Below are 19,482 nucleotides of genomic sequence, written 5' to 3'. Positions count from 1 at the left end.
CCGAATTTTGGTAGACAGAGGTAATGAGTTGTGTAACGGAAACTTGCATATGATTGTGCATGAATCCATGACCAATAGACATGCCACAGTTCTTCATATGCATCGTTGCTGTTCTACTTCTTAGAGCCTACGGAAATCACCTAGGTATCATTTTATATAAGTTAGTTGTAATCCCAAAGTTACTATCTCAAAGATACTCACAGCAATATACTCTTCACCATCTATTCAAATTCTCGGTTTACGTTACTCGAATATGAGCACGCTGATTCCTAGAGGGCCTTCGAACGCCGCCCGTGGTCAATGGCGGGACCGTGGTGGCGGTCGCGGTCGCGGTACTGGTAGTGGTAGTGGTAGCTGGCGAGGACGAGGACGAGGCAATGGTGGGAGAGAACAAGGTCCTAACTCGAGCCGAAACAAAGATCAACCATCTAGGAGTACTATTGATGATGCCCCTCTCGGCCGGCTTATCACGAAGATTACTTTAGGAAGTGCTTCAAATTATAACACGCAAGCGGGTGATGCGAAGATTAGCGATTGCAAATACGCAGCATCGTACTCTCTAGTCGACTCTAAAACACCCAAAATTATCGTTCCAGGTATGTCACCAATATCAATAGCCACCAAAATACTAACACGATAAATAGGAGAACCAGCAAAATGGACGCCACCTCAATTACCTTCGCAGCTTCCTGGAGATCGTGGCGATTATCTTCGAGATCACAATGGAGCAAGATTTCCCGAACACCCCATGCTGCCCTCTGTCCATTCCCTTCTTTCTCTGAATGAAGGGTTTGACACTTCAGGAGTTGACATTATGGGTTGCGCGAGTTCCCTAGGAGACATTCTCCGGTTCGTACGATCGGTCAATTTAACCTTCAGATTCGATGTTGAAATGGTTGGAGATACTTTATTCCTGATTCGTAACTGTCGCGATCAAGTTATTCCTGACGTCCGTGGATATGGCCATTCCTTCTTAGATTCCTTCACTTCTTATGAACCCAAGATGCGGGAAACAAAATCACATCAGCGTATCGTCTCTTATTCCTTCAGCGGGCTGAAATGTCTCGTTCGTTTTGAATGCGACGGATATTTAGCAAGTGATGGAGAGGATTTCACTGCTACGACTACTAAACTAGATGGCTTGAACCTTTCAAAATCCCCCGCTATCGAGACAGCCGGAGCGATCATACCTCAGCAGTCAATCATTGAAATTAAGACGAGATCTAAGGCAAGATCTCAAGTCGGTGCGCCAGTTGATATGGATGAGCAATTGCCTAGGCTATGGCTTCGTCAAATTCCTAACTTCGTCACGGCATATCACGTTACAGGAAACTTCGAAGATGTTCAAGAAAAAGCCGTCGAGAAAGAATTGCTCGATTGGGAAAGTAGCCATCAATCCGAACTCCAGAAATTCGCTTCCATTCTACGCCAATTGATTGTTGAGGCCAAACGGGCAGGTCATTTGAAGCTCGAACTGTGTCGAACTGACTCAGGACCACTCGAATTAAGGGAGCAGGCCGGTAAACCTCGGGAAGTACTTCCAAGTGATTGGAGGGATATATGGGCTAGGCAGAATCAGGGACCAGGCAGCGATGGCACAGCCTGCTTGAGTGATGAGGACGAGGACGACAGTTATCCCAGCCTGCTTTCTCGGAAGGGCGAATCTGACGAATCGGATGATTCTGATGATGATTTCTCGCTAGATTTCACAGCGTGTGATCCTAGCTGCGGATATTGCGGTAAGTGTGCCTAAAGATGAAGTGTGTTGGCATCAAGTAGCATCGAGTAGTATGAGGAATCTCCCATTTTCTCTATTGCGCGTTCGCGCGTTTGCGTGTTTGTGTTCGTGTGCCCGCATGATAGGCATAATTTACTCCGCACTTAGGCCAAATGATAGACACTTGTTATATGATCGAGTTGAATCCCGCACGGTACTGTGTTACATGTATGCATGTTGGCTATGGAAATATGAGATATGATAGGTACCTATATGAGATAATGCGGCCTGCCGGTTCGAAAGCCACGTTATTGACTTGGACTCGAAAATCGAGGGGCATCAAGTCTGTCACCACAACTAGTAGAAAGTCTCAACTGTTTGCCTTATGTTGCTTTACTTCTTTTTGGTGGAAGAAGTAATGTCCTTACTTTCTCCTAAAGCTTCGTCAATCTTCTAATCAGGTAACATTGCTCATTATCGACGACAGCGCCATGTCATACCAAGCAGCTGTGAGCGGACCATCGCCAAATCAAGATCAGGACACTAGCTTCCGATCTCGAGCGCTTGACAAGTTTTTCTATAGAATACTTGAAGGGAAAGGGAAAGTAACCGGGGTTAGAGATGCACAAAAGTTCCTTGAGTCCATTGTGAACAGAACTGACAGGCCAGATTGCATCGAGAGATTGGCTTCGTCAAAAAGTGGTCAAGAAGCCCTCCATAAGTCATTAACTATAGATACCTCCCCTCAATTCATCAACAGTCATGTTTCCAATCTCTTGAAATTCCTCGCGGACCCTGCCCTGCAGAGGGTTTGCGAGGGAGAACTCCTCAACCAAGTCCTCTGGGTTATGGTTGACCCATCGTTATTCTGGGATAGCTTAATCCAGAACGTAAAGTCTGATCAACTTGAGACTCAAGTCGTGGAAGGCTTCGCTTGGCTACTATTGCAGTTAATACTATTGCCACAGCCGCGGTCGTCCAAGTTCCGAGAAACTGCACTGTCGCTCTGCCAGGACGACACTCTCAAGAAACTCGAGGAATCATCATCTCCGATATCTGGAAGCATATTTCAGAAGATCCGGGCATTAGTCCAGCCTTCGCAGTCTGTTGCGAATTCTCACCTGGTCAATAAATTTAGTCCAGGGGGCCGCCATGATAACGACTTTGCTAATTACCATGATATCTCAATCCTTCCTACTAGGGCCGAGATGGAATCTACCGAGAGGCCCTTCTACATGCAGGCTGGGGTGGCATTCGAAGAAGGGAACATAAATCGTGCGCTTGATCATCTCGATAACCAGTTCCGTCTCCTTAGAGAAGATATGCTCGCAGATATGCGCGAAGATCTCAAGAACATGAGGAACAAAGCCAGAAGGCAGAATTGGAGAAATATGGTCATTAAAGATCTCTCGTTGGAGGATATACACAAGGAATCGATGACAAACGACCGACCGTGCAATCTAGTGCTCAGATGCTCGGAGGATATTTTGAACATGAAGAAAGCGAGCATCGAAGATAGGAAAAAGGAGTTGAAGAAGACGCCAGCATTCCTAAAGCACCAAAGCTTTGGTTGTTTTATGAAGGATGATGCTCTCCTCGCATTTGCATCTCTGGATAGGAACGAAGACAAACTATCGCTTAACCCACCTCGTATCTGCTTACAGGTTGTAGGCGAAGATAGTATGCTTGCAGACCTTTTGCTTGCTTTGCAAAGAGGCACAGTTGACTTTTTACTTGTTTCAACCCCTATTTTCGCCTACGAGCCAATCCTGGAGAGACTTAAGCGGAAGACTGATGTTGAACTTGACCACGATATCCTAGTTCGTTCGAAGGAACCACAGGAGTCGCCAATTAAGCCGGAGGCCATCATCGATGCCTTGGAGGCGTCTTTAGCTACCCCAACTGATTTACAGCGGCTTATTAATGCCGAAAAGAACATCAACCTAGATCCATCGCAAGTTAGAGCCCTCATATACGGGTTACAATATCAAACATGCCAGATACAAGGTCCACCAGGTATGAAAGTCCCGAGAACGGCTGCTATAAGGCTATAAACTCTAACCTATAATACAGGAACTGGAAAATCCTTGGTCGGCGCTCTTCTAACGAAGATCTTACTCGATGAAACAAAGGAGACGTTGCTGGTTTTATCATTCACGAACCATGCACTTGACCAATTCATTGAGGACTTGCTCGACATTGGGATTGACCGCAATGCTATTGTCCGACTTGGATCGAAGTTCACTGATCGAACTGAATCTCTTACCTTGAAAAATTCTCAGACGGCCGGCTATGTTAGATTATCGAGGACTCGGCACGACCTGATTAACGCCGAGAAAGCCAAGTTGCAGTCATTGGCTGAAGGAGTAGAAAAACATTTCGATTCCTTTTCGGAAGCAAGAATATCTCATAATGATCTATTGGAATTTCTCGAGTTCTCAGACACGGAGAGTCACTTTTTTGATGCGCTCGAAATTCCAGAAGCAGCGGATGGCGAGACCCGTGTTGGAAAGAAAGGTGCCTCGATGAAACCCGACTATCTCTTCGACCTCTGGGCAAATGGAAAGCAACCCGGTCCGTTCGCTAAGGATAAGTCAGAAGCTTCATCTAAGGAGGTATGGGCCATGAAGAAGCAAGATAGGCAGGCGAAGATCGAGGAGTGGAAACACGAAATTCATCGAGAGAGGATTTCCACGCTCGCCAAGTGGATTACTGACTTCAACAAAACCTACAAGACCTTGCAAAGCTTGCGAAAGGAGAAAACAGAGCAAACTCTTCAGAGCAAGCGGATTATCTGCTGTACTACTACGGCAGCATCAATGTATGCACAAGAGATACAGTCCGCTGCGCCCGGGATTATTATCGTTGAGGAGGCAGGAGAAATCTTAGAAAGCCGTACGTATATTCCAAAGCTATTTACCAACCCCTATCCCCTTGTCAGGTATATCTGTGGTCATCCATGTTTATGCAAAGATATGTCGACTGTTGTAACAGAGAAATCCTGTTGCCTTGTTCTCTTAGTATGAGTCGCTAATTCGAGATATTCAAGACATCCTCGCGGCTATGGGGCCTAGCACGAAACAGCTCATCCAAATCGGCGACCACAAGCAGCTTCGACCGAAGGTAAAGAACTTCAAGCTTACCGTGGAAGCTGGACACGGGTTTGATCTCAACCGGTCGTTGTTTGAGCGGCTCATAGTCCAGGGGCAACCGCATTGCACACTATTAAACCAACACAGAATGAGGCCAGAGATTTCGGCTTTGATAAGACATAATTATCCTGATCTGGAAGACGCAAACGATACACAAGGTCGACCACAACTTTTGGGATTTCAAGACAATGTTGTCTTCATCAATCATAATAACCTCGAAGCGAAGCACAATATTCTTGTCGACAAGCTTGATCCCACCGCTGGATCAAGTAAGCAGAACATTTTCGAAGCGGATATGGTTTTGAAGTGTGTTCGCTACTTGGGACAGCAAAATTATAAAACTTCGAATATAGTAATTTTGACCCCATACCTAGTAAGTGTCGATCAAATAATTGCATAGCATGAAGTCGCTAATATACCATAGGGCCAGCTATCATTACTCAGGAACAAACTCAGCAAGGACCATGATCCGACCTTGAACGACCTCGACTCCCACGATCTTGTCGAAGCCGGAGAAATTCCAGCCGCAAGTGCAGAAGTAAATAAAACGGCTATTCGACTTTCAACTATAGATAATTACCAAGGAGAAGAAAGTGATATCGTCGTTGCCTCATTGACTCGCAGTAATGACGATGGAGATATTGGATTCATGTGTGCCCCAGAACGGCTCAACGTGCTTATTTCCAGAGCTCGAAATGCGTTGATCATGATCGGTAACGCGAGCACCTTCATGAATGCTAAGAAGGGGCGAGATGAATGGATAAGATTGTTTGACCATTTGAAAAAGGATGGGAGAATCCAGGACGGATTCCCGCTAAGATGCGAAAAGCACCCAGAGACGAAGCATATTGTTCGTTCACCTGATGAATTTGAATTTTACTGCCCAGACGGGGGGTGCACTTTGCCATGCAACGAGTTGCTATCTTGCGGTAAGCATACGTGCTCGAAGCGATGTCATATACGAGTCGACCATTCCAAAATGCCTTGCGACGCGATCATCAACGATCATTGTCCACAGAAGCATAAACTGACATGGGCTTGTTTTAACAAGACCCCACCCGCCTGTCAAGTTTGCCGTCGAGAGCAGGAAGAGAAGGCCCGAAGAGCCCGCAGAGACAAAGAGCTAGAACTTGAGCGGCAAGCAAAGCAGCTCGCATACGCCAAGCTGCTGAAGGTCCTCCAAGAAGACATCGAAAAGCAGAGGAAGATCATTAAAGATGCCCAGGAGGAGAGAATAAAGGAGCAGACTCTACAGCAGCATCGCCTTGAACTTGCTGAGTTGACAAAACAGGCCCGGAAACCTGTCATTAACAATAGCAATCCTGTACCAGACACCAAAGGTAAGCGACAACCGACTAAGGATTCAGGCAAGCCTAGTAAAGATGATAACCAAACACCTCGACCTGAAAACCCACCTACCAAGAACATGCCAGGCCAATGGCCTGCCGAGAATACATCCACTCCGAGTACGAAACATAACGATGATGATAACAACAACAACGGCAACAAGAACAATACTAACAATGGTAACGGGAATGGTCATGATGGCAGTACCAATAGCGCTAGCAATGACGGTAAAAACGATGGTAAAAATGATAGTCACAATAGTGAGCACGTTGATCACGATGAGAATGATAGCCCTGGTGGTAGCACACCGGGAACCCCTCAAGGTCAGCCGTTCCCATCTAGGGGACCTTCAGCAGCCGAAACAGATTGGCAGTATCAGAAGAAGTACGAGAATGCTTTCAATGAAGCTCTCGACTCTCTATTTCAGATGATTGGGTTAGAGAGTGTGAAGAAGGAGTTCTTAGCAATAAAGGCAAGGATCGATACCGCCGTTCGCCAGGGGGTAGACACCAAAAATGAAAGATTCGGGGCCGCCTTGCTAGGGAATCCTGGCACAGGCAAAACAACAGTTGCCAGATTATACGCCAAGTTCCTATCTTCCGTTGGGGCGATCCCCGGTGACCACTTTGAGGAGACTACCGGCTCAAGGTTGGCTAATGACGGTATACAGGGCTGCCAGGCGTTGATAGATAAGATCCTTGAAAAAGGTGGTGGCGTTTTTTTCTTGGACGAGGCTTACCAAATTGTGTCTGGAAGTTCTTTTGGTGGCGCTCAGGTGCTTGACTTCCTTCTCGCAGAGATAGAGAACCTCACGGGCAAGGTTGTGTTCGTCTTCGCCGGCTACCGGAAACAGATGGAGGGTTTCTTCGCCCACAATCCAGGCATCCCTAGCCGTATCCCCATCGAGATGAGTTTCCAGGACTACGAAGATGATGAACTGCTCAAAATCATGAACTATCAGCTGACGAAGAAGTACAACGGCCGCATGCAGGTCGAGGGCGGATCTGAAGGGTTGTACATGCGGGTTGCGGCGCGGCGTATTGGTCGCGGTCGAGGGAGAGAAGGGTTCGGCAACGCCCGCCAGGTGGAGAACGTACTGACAATTATCCTCAGAAGACAGGCGGATCGCCTACATCACGAGAGGCGTCAGGGAAACCGACCGAATGACTTGTTGCTTCAGAAAATTGATCTCATCGGCCCAGAACCAAGCAAGCAATTTTCTAGTAATAAAGACTGGCAGAAACTCCAAAGCATGATCGGACTGGGTTCGGTCAAGCAGTCGGTCATGGTTCTCGTCGACCGCCTACAGACAAATTACGAGCGAGAGTTGAAGGAACAACCCCCTGTCGAATGCTCTTTGAATAAAGTCTTTTTCGGGAACCCTGGAACTGGAAAGACAACAGTTGCAAAGCTCTACGGCAAGATATTGAAAGCCCTAGGTCTCTTGAGCAATGGTGAAGTCGTCATTAAAAACCCATCAGACTTTGTTGGCGCGGCCCTTGGTCAATCCGAGAAGAATACTAAAGCTATTCTCGAGTCTACTAAAGGGAAGGTTCTTATCATCGACGAAGCCTACATGCTTGCTGGTGGGAGTTCAGATTCAGGGGGCTTTAGTGACCCGTATAAGACAGCGGTTGTGGATACCATCGTTGCCGAAGTCCAAAGTACCGCACTCGAAGATAGATGTGTCTTGCTACTCGGTTACAAGGAGATGATGGAGGATATGTTCCAAAAGGTCAATCCGGGTTTAACACGACGGTTCCCCATGTCATCTGGGTTCAACTTCCAAGACTATGATGATGGTGAACTTCGGCAGATACTCGACCTGAAATTGAAACAACAGGGATTTAGGGCCGGAGAACCTGCAAAGAGGGTTGTTGGCGAAGTCCTCCGACGTGCGCGTAATAGACCCAATTTTGGCAATGCGGGCGAAGTCGATATCATCCTCGACCGGGCTAAAGATAGTCAACAGAAACGTCTGTCGATGTCCCCTCAAAAGAAGAACACCGACGTCCTAATTCCTGCGGATATTGACCCTGAATTCGACAGAAGCGAGCGTGCCGGAACTAATATCCGTATGCTTTTCAAAGATGTTATTGGGTGCGAAGAAATCGTCGAGCAGTTGGAAGGCTACCAACAAGTCGTCCAGAACATGAAAGCCATGGATATGGATCCCTGTTCACAAATCCCCTTCGGGTTCCTCTTTCGTGGACCGCCAGGTAAATCGCCTTCCCCGGCGTGTATTAACTATTTCTAATCCATGACAGGAACCGGTAAGACTACGACGGCGAGAAGAATGGGTAAGGTATACTATGATATGGGATTCCTCGCGGATGCTACTGTGGTGGACTGCTCGGCAACAGATCTAATAGGCCAATACGTTGGCCACACCGGACCCAAAGTCCAGAAGAAGTTCGATGAAGCCCTGGGAAGAGTACTCTTCATCGATGAGGCCTATAGGCTTGCCGAAGGTCACTTTGCCAAGGAAGCGATGGATGAGATTGTCGATTGTCTAACCAAGGAACGTTACCACAATAAACTTGTAGTCAGTAAGTATCATCCTAGAGTGCTTATCTTTCTTGCACCAATTCCTAAATTACATCCTCGAAGATGAGTTTTAATATTACGACACTATGATTTAAATCAACTATAGCTCAAAGCTACTCCCAATACCGTTATAAATCGTAACCGCTGACTTTAAATACTAGTTCTCGCGGGCTACGACAATGACATTAATCGGTTAATGAACCAAAACCCCGGATTGACCAGCAGATTCCCAGAGACAATTTCCTTCCCTAACCTTCCACCACGCCACTGTCGGGACCTCTTATTACAATGCCTACAGAAGAAGAAGCTAGACACAAAGGATCTAGAGGCATCGCCTACACTAGACGGCAAACTATTAAGTCTATTCGGCACACTTGCGCAGACACCATCCTGGGGCAACGCTCGCGATGTACAGACACTCGTCAAGTCCATCTTCTCCAAGATCATGAAGTCGAAAACGCCTAATCCTAGCCGCACGGTACCCGAGGATATCGTCATAGACGTCATCAAAACCATGCTCGACGAACGCACCAAGCGAGCCAAGACTGCCAACCCCAACCCCTTTCCATTCTCCTCCCTACCCCTCCAGCAAGCCTTCCAGGACCCTCCACCACCGCCGAAGATCTCAACCGCGACCGCGATAGACACGGCTCCAGCCGCCGAGAAAAAAGACGAAGAACCCCCCAAGAAAGACTCGGACGGCCCAGGCGGCCCACCAAAAGGCAAAGCCAGCATCCGCGACGCCGGCGTCTCCGACGCAGTATGGGAGCAACTGCAGCGCGACAGAGCGGCCTTCGAGCAGCGGCAGCTCGACCTCGCCAAAGCGAAGCGCGAAGCCGAGGAACTCGAGCGGCAGCTGCGTCTGCAAGAGGAAGCGCTGCGGCGTGAAAAGGACGAGGCGAAGCGCCGCGAGGAACTGCGGAAGCTGGAGGAGGCGCGTGTGAGACACGAGCTGGCGGAGCGGGCACGTCGCGAACAGGAGGAACGGGTGAAGAAGGAGAAGGCGATGCAGGAGAAGCTCATGAGGATGGGGAGGTGTCCGGTGGGTTACGAGTGGATTCCGCAGGGAGATGGGTATAGGTGTGCTGGGGGCTCGCATTTTATGTCGAATGGGCAGTTGGGGATTTAAGTTTGGTGGAAGAGGTGTGAGTTAGGAGAGAGACCCCTATATCGAGGGAAAGGAGGTGCCTGGCGTGATCATGTTCAGCTGGATATATGGGATATGATGATGCATCGTGTATGGATATTTGGGAATTGTACACTACTAAGTTGGCACTTTAGAAGATTAGGTTCATGGCGCATGTGGTTTTTCTTATGGTCATGGTAAGGATGTGGATGTCATGAATCATGATACGGTATGAGAATGTCTACGTTCTAAGTAACTGTCTAGCTGGATCTTGGAATGAAGAGAGAAAAGGCCATGTCTGAATCCAGTCACTGTTGGTGCGATTTAGTACGAGAACCAATAAGAGCTTCTTGTTAGTTACAGTTATTACTTGGTAACTCTCTACGGGCTATACAGGATGGTGAACCTTTGAAGGATCAAGAATAGAGATGAGGGCTATTGTTAGAATATAATGACCCTTAACCTTTTTCAGAGCCCATTATACTTATTAAACTAACACTTTTATATATTTAAGAGAGTCCGATATTCACGATAATAGGTAGACTCGGCTGGGTGTCCACACTCTCAACTAAGCAATTATAGTTAGTATATCAATCACAACCCCTCAAAAGACTTCAAGTAAATGAAGCCTATGTAGACAATTTAAAAGGCTAAGAATATACTATTCACTGCATAATTCTATAGTAGTTTTAACATTACAATAGAGCAACATTACAATAGAGCGACATAGAAAAACTTAATTTAGTAAAAGTGCCTCTTTTACCTACGAGACTCTGGCCTTACTAGAAATATTTGATAATATTCTTGCCCCAACTACCCGCGGATCGCATACCTATAATGACAATACTCTAACAGAAGCTTATATCGTGAACGTGACAGACGAACGTGAGTGACCCAGGTGGAGCCGTGGGGCCTTAAACTAAGTAACGCCATCAACAGCATTCGGTACTACAATAAAGCGCGAAGAATTATGGTCTCGAACTTGGGGTCCCACTCAGGCATCAAATGAAGATATTGGAAATGTTGGATAATGGATATTTTACACGTATGATGCTGCAGAGGAAGTCGGGCATGTCGCTAACAACGCCTGATTTCTTAAGCAAGCCGATGCCCGGCCAGCGCTCGGGGAGTTTGATAGGTCAGATTCGTGGACAAAGACCGTGGAGAGCCCCAGAAGGAACCAGACGATGCATTCAGGGTGCATGTTAGGTTTTAACCCTGACAATTTCCTGCCTAGATCTTCATCGAATGTAAAAAATTGAGAGGAATCATCACGATTGTTCTTCGATATATATAGGTATGTACACCTATGTATTCCTCGAATAAGGCACATGGTTACTTTAATTCTCCGAATAACAAATGACAAGAAAGAGAAAGACATTACGGCACGTGAAAATCGAGATCTCGCGACCCCTTAAAAAAGGCAGACCCACAAAGAACCCTGTGCACAGACATCATCCCTTGCTCTAGAACCCGCATTTAAGCCAATCATATCTTGCCGTGCGAAAATCCCTCCACTTCTTTGCCAGTTATCGCCAGTTATCGTCATCACCGCCTGTTACCAATCGCGTGAACCCATTTGTCGACCTGGGGTCAGTAAATAATACATAGAAAAAAAAAAGAGAGAAAGAGAGAGAGAGTTGCACACCACCACCACCACCACCATCAAAGCTCGGTAAACTTGTTCTTTCCTCCCACAATCCAGCCGACGTGTTATATTTTCCCATCTATTCCCTCACCTACCTATACATAACGACAACAACTATCTGTTATCGCATAGGTCGACGTCGTGTTCACCTTTGCTCTGTCGTCCTTCGCCACCGTTAGCGTCTTTGTACAATACCTATCACTTCTAGCTTTCTCAATCAAGGTAGCTAGCTCTAGGGGTCTAGCGGTGACCCGATTCTCTCAGCGAAAACAAGCCCAGCTCAGCTCGGCTCTTTCCCTCTGCGATATTCACTTTTCACGACACAGCTTCGGTGTCGCACCATCGCATTCCTTTTACTGCCTACCTAGAGAAGGCTAGTCCGGACGAAATACACATAAACACAATCCCAACCATGGACCGAGGCAGTGATTCCGCGTTATTCGACGCCTTACAAGGTATGTAGTTCTCATTCACCGCGTTTCACGTTCAGAATAACTTCATCTCTATTCAATCATTCAATCCATTTCCCCCGTCTTATATCATTATTATCCGTGCTACGAAGTATTTATCACACACACCTACACTACTCCACATCTTCATCTCCTAAATATCTATCCGAACAAGCCGCTAACCCCTCCTCCTCCCCAGGCATCTTGCCCGAACAGACCCTCACCCTCATCCAAGCCCACATGCAGGACCCACAGACCGCCCTTCGAGCCATATGGCAACAGACCACCACCCTCACACAAAAAGCAACCGCAACACTATCGCCCGTTCTCGCGCCCCTCGTCCAGCGCGGCATGCAAGCCCTGCACGACTCGCCCGACCTAGTCGTCCTTGCCTTTGTCCTAGCCGCCTTCGTGCTTGTCATCCAGGTCATATCCTTCGTACAGCGCACCATGATGTACGTAACGCGTCTAGCCTTCCGGCTTATGGGTTGGGCTCTATTCTTCGCCCTGCTAGCCTTTGTCTGGGGTAGAGGCCCCGAAGCCACCATCCGCGATGTGGTTGTCTTTGTCAGCAAGTTGGCCGGCTACGCCTCTCTTGTCAAGGATATCTGGTGGTCTGAATACCAGAAGTTTGATGCCCAGACCAAGCGCGGTGGAGCCCCTGCTGGGACCCGGGGAGCACCTTCGGGAGGTTACACCAGGTCGAGAAATAGTGCCTGGTGATGACTCGGGACAGGGTTAGTGCTACGCGTGTGATTGAAAAATAAAAAAGGGGTTAGGGCATCTCGTCGTTTAATGGTTTTATCACGGGTTGGGAATGAGTTATGACTACGAATTGCTTTTTCTTTTCTTTTTGTACAGAATGAATAAACAGCATGACAGTATGCAGTATGTGCCAAATGTACTCCAATTTTTGGTATCTGAATTGCCTCAAGCCAGTACGCCGTCGCTATGCAATTACATGTGTCCAACGTTGCCCTTAGTGATTAATCCCTATGCCATATTTCTTTTTGAATTATACTTGGGCAAATCCTTTTTGTCCGCTACTAAGAAATCACCCGTCCATACCATCATCCATGTCGTCAAATTCATCGTCCTTTAATTCCTTTGGCTCTTGAGCTTCGTGATACTGAATGCAGTCATCGATATAGCTGAGAATGGCCCCAACGCTGTCCTCATCTTGCACATCTAACTTTAGGTAACTAACCATGCTAAAGTTCTCAATCAGGTTTGCAACTGCCCTGTTGAGCTGTCGAAAGCTTGAACCTCGCATGACGGCGTCCTTGTCCTGGGGGTTTGCCGCCTCGTCCTCCTCTTCTGTCACACCCTCTGCCTTTCGCCGAGCAAGCTCATCTGGGTCATCATCCAGTAGACCAGTATCTGGCGTGAGGAATCGTTTCAAATCTTTCTTGCGGACTTGATCTTTCACGAGATCCATTTTTGACAGAATATTGATATGAGGGACCTCTAACATGATCATGGCACTCATGGCGCTCAGAGTACCAGCAAAGAACTTGGCTCTATCCACGATAAAAGTAGCTTCTAAGAGATAGGCAGCACAGAGCCGAATGTCAAGAGAGCCGGATCGTGTTAAGAATCGGACGAGGGCGGGTAAGATGGGAACGTGGGTATAAAGCTCGATTTGACCGGGCATGTCAAAAATGATTAGATACTCCTCAGTGAGGGAGTCTAATGCCTCCGTTAGGAAATCGAGGTTTTCCATGAGGAATTCGAAACAGTAGATAAGACCGCCATTCGGGCCAAGGCCCATCTCCTCCATGACATCTTGAAGCGATATTAGATCCTTGATGTCTAGATCTGGCGTGTGTTCGAAGGACTCGGCGGCGGGATCGAGGTTGACGTAGAAGCAAGAGCGACGGTTAAGTTGTAGGTGGGTTATGAGGGAGGCGCAAAAGGTAGACTTTGGACGGCAACGTTAATACTGATCCATCATCCGAACTCCAGATAGCACAAAGCTCCAGCAAGCATCTCAACAAGCTCGATAAACTCGACAAGCATCGTGATGATAAGGGAAGGTTACACGTAGCGCAAAGAAGAAACCATTACATACCTTGCCAGCCCCGGCGGGGCCCATTACCATAACCCCAAACTTACTCATGATGTAGTGTATTACCAAGGTTTATTTAATATCTAGATGAGACGATTACGTCGCAGCCTGGGCGGTTTCAGTTGATCGGATAAGGGAATAACGGAATGCCTGGTAAGACTGGACCTAGTAAGTGTTCAGCCTCGTCTTGACCGTGGCGTACATAGTAAACACTCAGCGCCAGTCGAGGAATTTTTCTTAGATGGTGGGGTAAAAACGATACTGCATGATGCACGGTTGAGATAGCAGGATAGTGGAGGGGCAAGGGTTAGAATCAAAGGGTCTGAGACTGAGGGTCCAAAATGTAGAGTGGGGCTGAGCTGACCAAGTTATCTCGTAAGCTTCCTCTCTTACTGCATAAAGAATAAGATGAATATGAACATGTATCTTGTATCTTAATCTTGCAGGTATAAGTGTCACGATTAGCTTTGATGGGCATTATACCTAGATTTTTACTATAGTATGTACCTGAAGCTAAATATTCTCTCACCGCCTTGACGGAATTCGACTCTGAAATTCCGGAATATGGACCGCTCCGATGCCAATGGAATTTACCGCTTTCCGGCAAAATGTTCCATCCTGTACCGTGCTGAGATGCCACACTCCCCGAGATGCTACAGGAATATAAGGTGGGTTACGAAGGTGTAATACATGTAAGCAAGCTTTGTAGGCCACCGGTTGCGGACCTTGCTTCTGGGGCATGAAAATCCAAGGTACGAGAGATAGAGCGAAGGAGGGCTGAGAATCCTTCGCTTAGTAAAGTCGACCTAGTGCTCTATATAGCACGCAATAGCTGCAAGGGCAGTTATTGGATATATGATGAGCCGGGCTGTATTATATGAATGTAAACCTTGCCGGCCGAACGCCGAAAGTGTTCGACCGATTTTTTGTAGCATACTACTGTCAGCCCGACTACTGTGGCAGTGTGGTAGACCTTTGAGACTCCAAGACAGGTGCCGAAGTTGGAGCCCCTGTCAATCGGTGGACCTAGTGCACGTTTTCGAGAGGGGCAGACGTGGCAGCCAAGGGTCCCGAATGGATCAATGGTAATGGATAATTGAGAATGAGCTTCAGTCTATGGAACTGCCCCGCGTAGTACATGCCTTCATAGGGATGCGGTAAGACCTAGGACGGAGGTTACGGAAGTCGGAAAAAGACCTGGATGGCTCTTACACATCTTGTTAGAGACTGAAGAGACTGAGAATTAGGTAAACAGCCTAGGTATTCCCAGGTTATTAGCTCTAGTTTTGTCGAATTCAAAGGAATATTCCCCAGTTACTACGAAATCCAAGTATATGCTGACAGGATGCGAACGAGCGGCACAAAAGCCTTGCATTCTGAAGCTTATGTATAACACTCCCGTTCTATACTCGACGGTCTACTCGGGTAAAGATCGTTCCCAAACTTGACGTAGATACTGCGTGTGCTCGGGACCGCAGTGAGCATGTGTTGGAAGATAAGCCTGCACGTTCGCACGGGGAAATGTAAAAGTTATTGATATCCGATAAGATGGTTGCTTTTAAATAAAATACCAACTTACCTTACCAAATGGAGTTACTTTACGTGATCTAGATAAGATTTACTAGTGAAGTTACTGTTACTCCGAGTCTTCCTTCGTATGTACTAAATTGTAGTGTTTGTAGGTTTAAAGTACATAGTATACATAATATTATTTGCGCCCCTCTTACTCCTCCTGAGAAAATTCCTTCGGCTTGCCCCACTCAGGTAGTCTTTCCTTCCTACCAACAGTTAGTCTAGATGCCACGATCCACGGCTCAGGGACAGCTAGTGCTAGGTTTGGTTAACCCACTAACCTAGCTTCGTACCTAAGGTATAGAAGTACATAGCTTACCATAGTATAAAAGTATGCCATAGTACATAAGTCTACGTCGGCATATAGTGCAAGCGACAAGCGAGGAAAATTGCGCCATTCGAGTTGTTATTTTCAGTTCCTGCCCCTCCGATTTTTTTCTCTTGCCCAATAAAAATTCCCAAAGGAAAAACTCCCGCTTTCTACTCTCCCCTTCATAAACCTCTCCTTCCCCCCCTCATCCAACCCAACTTTTCATTTCTTCCGAGAGACACTCTTGGGCTACGCATTTTCTTTGGGTGCATAGAATTAATCAACTCGTACTTTCTTACTTCACACTCTACCGTCACAATGCCTGCTACCAACGGCCATGCTAGCTCCTTGAGCACCCCCCGAAACCCCGGGGCTTTCCTCTTCACCGTAAGTACGGATTACATGATGTTTCTTTCTCGGCGTTAGCAAGTTCGGGGACAGCAAACTGATCAATTGTAGTCCGAATCCGTCGGTGAAGGTCATCCCGACAAGATCTGTGATCAGGTCTCAGATGCCATTCTAGACGCCTGCTTGGCGCAAGACCCCCTCTCTAAGGTTGCCTGTGAGTCGGCTACCAAGACCGGTATGATCATGGTATTCGGTGAGATCACGACCAAGGCCACCATCGACTACCAAGCCGTCATCCGAAATGCCATCAAGGACATCGGATATGACTCCTCCGACAAGGGCTTCGACTACAAGACCTGCAACGTCCTCGTTGCCATTGAGCAACAGTCCCCCGATATCGCTCAGGGTCTTCACTACGAGAAGGCCCTCGAGGAGTTGGGCGCTGGTGACCAAGGTCTTATGTTCGGCTATGCCACCAACGAAACCCCCGAACTACACCCTCTCTCCCACCTTCTCGCCCACAAGCTGAACAAGGCTATGTCTGACGCTCGCCGGGATGGATCTCTCCCTTGGCTCCGACCTGACACCAAGACCCAAATCACTATGGAGTACAAGCACGATGGCGGCGCTGTCGTTCCCCTCAGAGTCCACACTGTTGTCATCTCTGCTCAACACAGTGGCGATGTCAACACAGAACAGGTCCGAAAGGAGCTGAAGTCCAAGATCATCGACACCGTTATCCCCAAGCAGTACATTGATGATGAAACTATCCTCCATGTAAGTTTTGTACCCCAATCAGTCCATTCCGACTGTGATTTCCGATTCTGTGTACGCAATACTAACAATTATTCATAGCTCCAACCCAGTGGTCTATTCATCATTGGTGGTCCCCAGGGTGACGCCGGTGTTACCGGCCGAAAGATCATCGTCGACACCTACGGTGGATGGGGAGCCCACGGTGGTGGTGCTTTCTCCGGCAAGGACTTCTCCAAGGTCGACCGATCTGCTGCCTACCTTGCTCGATGGGTTGCCAAGTCTCTCGTCGCTGCCGGTCTCGCTAAGCGAGCGCTGGTCCAACTCAGTTACGCTATCGGTGTAGCTGAGCCCTGCTCTATCTACGTCGACTCCTACGGCACCTCTGACAAGACTGCCGAGGAATTAGTCGAGATCGTCAAGGCCAACTTTGACCTCCGACCTGGCGCTATCGCCAAGGAACTTAACCTAATCCGCCCCATCTACAACCAAACAGCCAAGTTCGGTCACTTCGGTACCAACCAGGAATTCACCTGGGAGCAGCCCAAGGCGCTCAAGTTCTAAGCTAATGAATTGTAGAGTTCCGCTGGGGGGATCTTGTCACATTTATAGTAGCGGAAGAATCAACTTCTTTCTGCATTGCGACTGGCGTTGTTGGGTGTGTTATCTAGAAGACATAGGATTCCCTCATCGGAAAATGTCATGAAAATTTTGGGCATGGCAGCATGGCGTACGGTTTCAACATACCTGGTTTGGGCAAAGGCACAGATAAAGTGGCATCTATGGGGTCACCGGTCTGGTAAAGGCGGATAAAATACCTTAAACATCCGCATTGCATTTATTCAACACGGCAATACGTCCAAAGGGACAAAAATAAAGATACCAATTTGTCGTACCTCTATACCGATATTTAAATATTGTGAATATTTACTATTTAGTGACCGCCTATCAACTTACACTCGTCTATTTCATCACGTCGTAAGGTGTTAGAATTCTTAATCAGGCCGGTATTTCGGCCCCTTTTCCTTAGCCCAAGTGTTCTCGTTGTAGAATTTGCGGAATATTGGACTCTGCGCCTTGTCATCACTTTACTTAAAGAGCTTCACATAGTCATTGTCCACGGAAAATGTCCCTATCTTATTCTGGTAATTGAAGATACGATGGTACTATTATATCCGCTCGCATCCCTTAGACTCTACATAACGTTCATGACTGCGCTGTCTCTGTTGTAAGTAGCTCATGGCTTCCCAGTGTTACCTTGCTAGTGTCCTCTTCACTGTTACTCCTACTGTCACTAGAATTGTTCTTTCCCTTCCCTGCATCTCCTTCGTCGTGATCGAAGTAGTGGGCTGAACAAAAGGAGAATGTGGACGAAGATGGCGATGGGAGATACCGCTCCACGGGCAGTAGCGTGAGGAGAGCCAGGAAGTCGTCTTGGGAGCGGCTGGTGCGTGGTAATGGCGAGACAGTGTGGTCGTCGATGGATGTGGTATGTGTGGGACTATTATTTCCATCGTCGTTATTTGATGATGATGATACGGATGCAGAGTGGTCGGGTTTGTGGAATAGATCCAATTCTTTCGCGTCTTCTATTCCGGATCCCTCTGCTGTATCGTGTTTGATGGGAACTTCGATGACGGCGTCAAGGACACGGATTCTGAAGATGAGGGTAGAGGGCGACGATCTTCCCTCGGGTTTCATAGCTTGGAATTTTTCTGTTTTAAATATAATATGATGTTCGTACTAGGAACGGTTCTTCTTCGTTTATAGTTGATATTTGTGGTAGATAAACGCTTCCCGAAAGTTATGGTTCGTATTAGAGAAGTAGGGGTCTAACAAAGTATGGATATGTGAAGTAGTTTATAATAGTGCAGGGAATAAAGTTGCTATTTTATACGCCATATTTTCTACGTCCAAGTAGGAAACAACTATTGCTCCTAAGGTACTTAGACTAGATATATATATAACACTAACATATTACCATACGGCTCCTTACGCGAAATCTCAACCTGCTCGGGGATCTATCTGGGTAACTCCAGAGGACACCAGAAACGAATCTGATCTATCCTCTCACATAGGACATCGCGAGCTATACGGCTGCCGCGTATACGCAGAAGTAGAATACGGACGAACAACAGAATAGCTCTGCTGCAGCCACGATTCAACATATACCGCATAAGCCTAAGATCGACCTATCATGGCACTAGGAAGCGAGGGTGAAGAAGCACTGGAAGATATGGCTAGACATCTCGTACTACGCAAATATGAAAGTGAAAAAATAACTAAATCGAGCCGGGTATCAATATTCCAAAAGCACAATGTCACCTATTGCCCCGATAACCTTGGTCTTTGGTGGACATACCTGCTCTTCCTCGTGGCTCTATCGGGCTTAGACCAGGTTAGGCGTGAGCCGCGGCGTCTGCTGCACGCTTAATCAAAAGCGAG

General features: G+C 47.3%; 6 protein-coding genes across 6 annotated transcripts; 4 read left to right on the top strand and 2 right to left on the bottom strand.

The window, feature by feature from the left end:
- Window positions 1-253: 253 nt before the first annotated feature.
- F5Y00DRAFT_271518 (uncharacterized protein) lies at window positions 254-1,753 on the top strand (the record flags this gene model as incomplete). Its single annotated transcript, XM_048012813.1, has 2 exons — window positions 254-596; window positions 645-1,753. 2 exons carry the CDS (start codon window positions 254-256, stop codon window positions 1,751-1,753), a joined length of 1,452 nt encoding a protein of 483 aa, XP_047862788.1.
- A 313-nt stretch (window positions 1,754-2,066) lies between these two features.
- On the top strand, window positions 2,067-10,290 carry F5Y00DRAFT_271516 (P-loop containing nucleoside triphosphate hydrolase protein). Its single transcript, XM_048012812.1, has 6 exons — window positions 2,067-3,733; window positions 3,791-4,612; window positions 4,767-5,242; window positions 5,294-8,435; window positions 8,484-8,765; window positions 8,925-10,290. Exons 1-6 carry the CDS (start codon window positions 2,209-2,211, stop codon window positions 9,890-9,892), a joined length of 7,215 nt encoding a protein of 2,404 aa, XP_047862787.1. The 5' UTR covers window positions 2,067-2,208; the 3' UTR covers window positions 9,893-10,290.
- A 1,169-nt stretch (window positions 10,291-11,459) lies between these two features.
- Window positions 11,460-12,892, top strand: F5Y00DRAFT_242685 (uncharacterized protein). Its single transcript, XM_048008556.1, has 2 exons — window positions 11,460-11,992; window positions 12,186-12,892. Exons 1-2 carry the CDS (start codon window positions 11,950-11,952, stop codon window positions 12,707-12,709), a joined length of 567 nt encoding a protein of 188 aa, XP_047862786.1. The 5' UTR covers window positions 11,460-11,949; the 3' UTR covers window positions 12,710-12,892.
- F5Y00DRAFT_242683 (GPN-loop GTPase) lies at window positions 12,893-14,354 on the bottom strand. Its single transcript, XM_048008555.1, has 2 exons — window positions 14,058-14,354; window positions 12,893-13,907 (listed from the first exon to the last, which is right to left on the bottom strand). Exons 1-2 carry the CDS (start codon window positions 14,103-14,105, stop codon window positions 13,041-13,043), a joined length of 915 nt encoding a protein of 304 aa, XP_047862785.1. The 5' UTR covers window positions 14,106-14,354; the 3' UTR covers window positions 12,893-13,040.
- Window positions 14,355-15,998: 1,644 nt separating this feature from the next.
- On the top strand, window positions 15,999-17,922 carry F5Y00DRAFT_128337 (S-adenosylmethionine synthetase). The gene is made up of 3 exons (XM_048004166.1): window positions 15,999-16,323; window positions 16,396-17,061; window positions 17,140-17,922. The coding sequence occupies exons 1-3, from the start codon at window positions 16,255-16,257 to the stop codon at window positions 17,599-17,601; spliced, it is 1,197 nt and encodes a 398-aa protein (XP_047862784.1). The 5' UTR covers window positions 15,999-16,254; the 3' UTR covers window positions 17,602-17,922.
- Window positions 17,692-18,898, bottom strand: F5Y00DRAFT_128348 (uncharacterized protein). Its single transcript, XM_048004167.1, has one exon. The coding sequence runs from the start codon at window positions 18,736-18,738 to the stop codon at window positions 18,244-18,246; it is 495 nt and encodes a 164-aa protein (XP_047862783.1). The 5' UTR covers window positions 18,739-18,898; the 3' UTR covers window positions 17,692-18,243.
- Window positions 18,899-19,482: the final 584 nt, after the last annotated feature.

The sequence above is a fragment of the Daldinia vernicosa genome, assembly GCF_022497035.1.
Source record: "Daldinia vernicosa strain CBS 139.73 unplaced genomic scaffold F5Y00scaffold_39, whole genome shotgun sequence".
NCBI lineage: Eukaryota > Fungi > Ascomycota > Sordariomycetes > Xylariales > Hypoxylaceae > Daldinia > Daldinia vernicosa.
The sequence above is the reverse complement of the archived record's forward strand: the minus strand, read 5'-3'. Positions and strand labels throughout refer to the sequence as shown.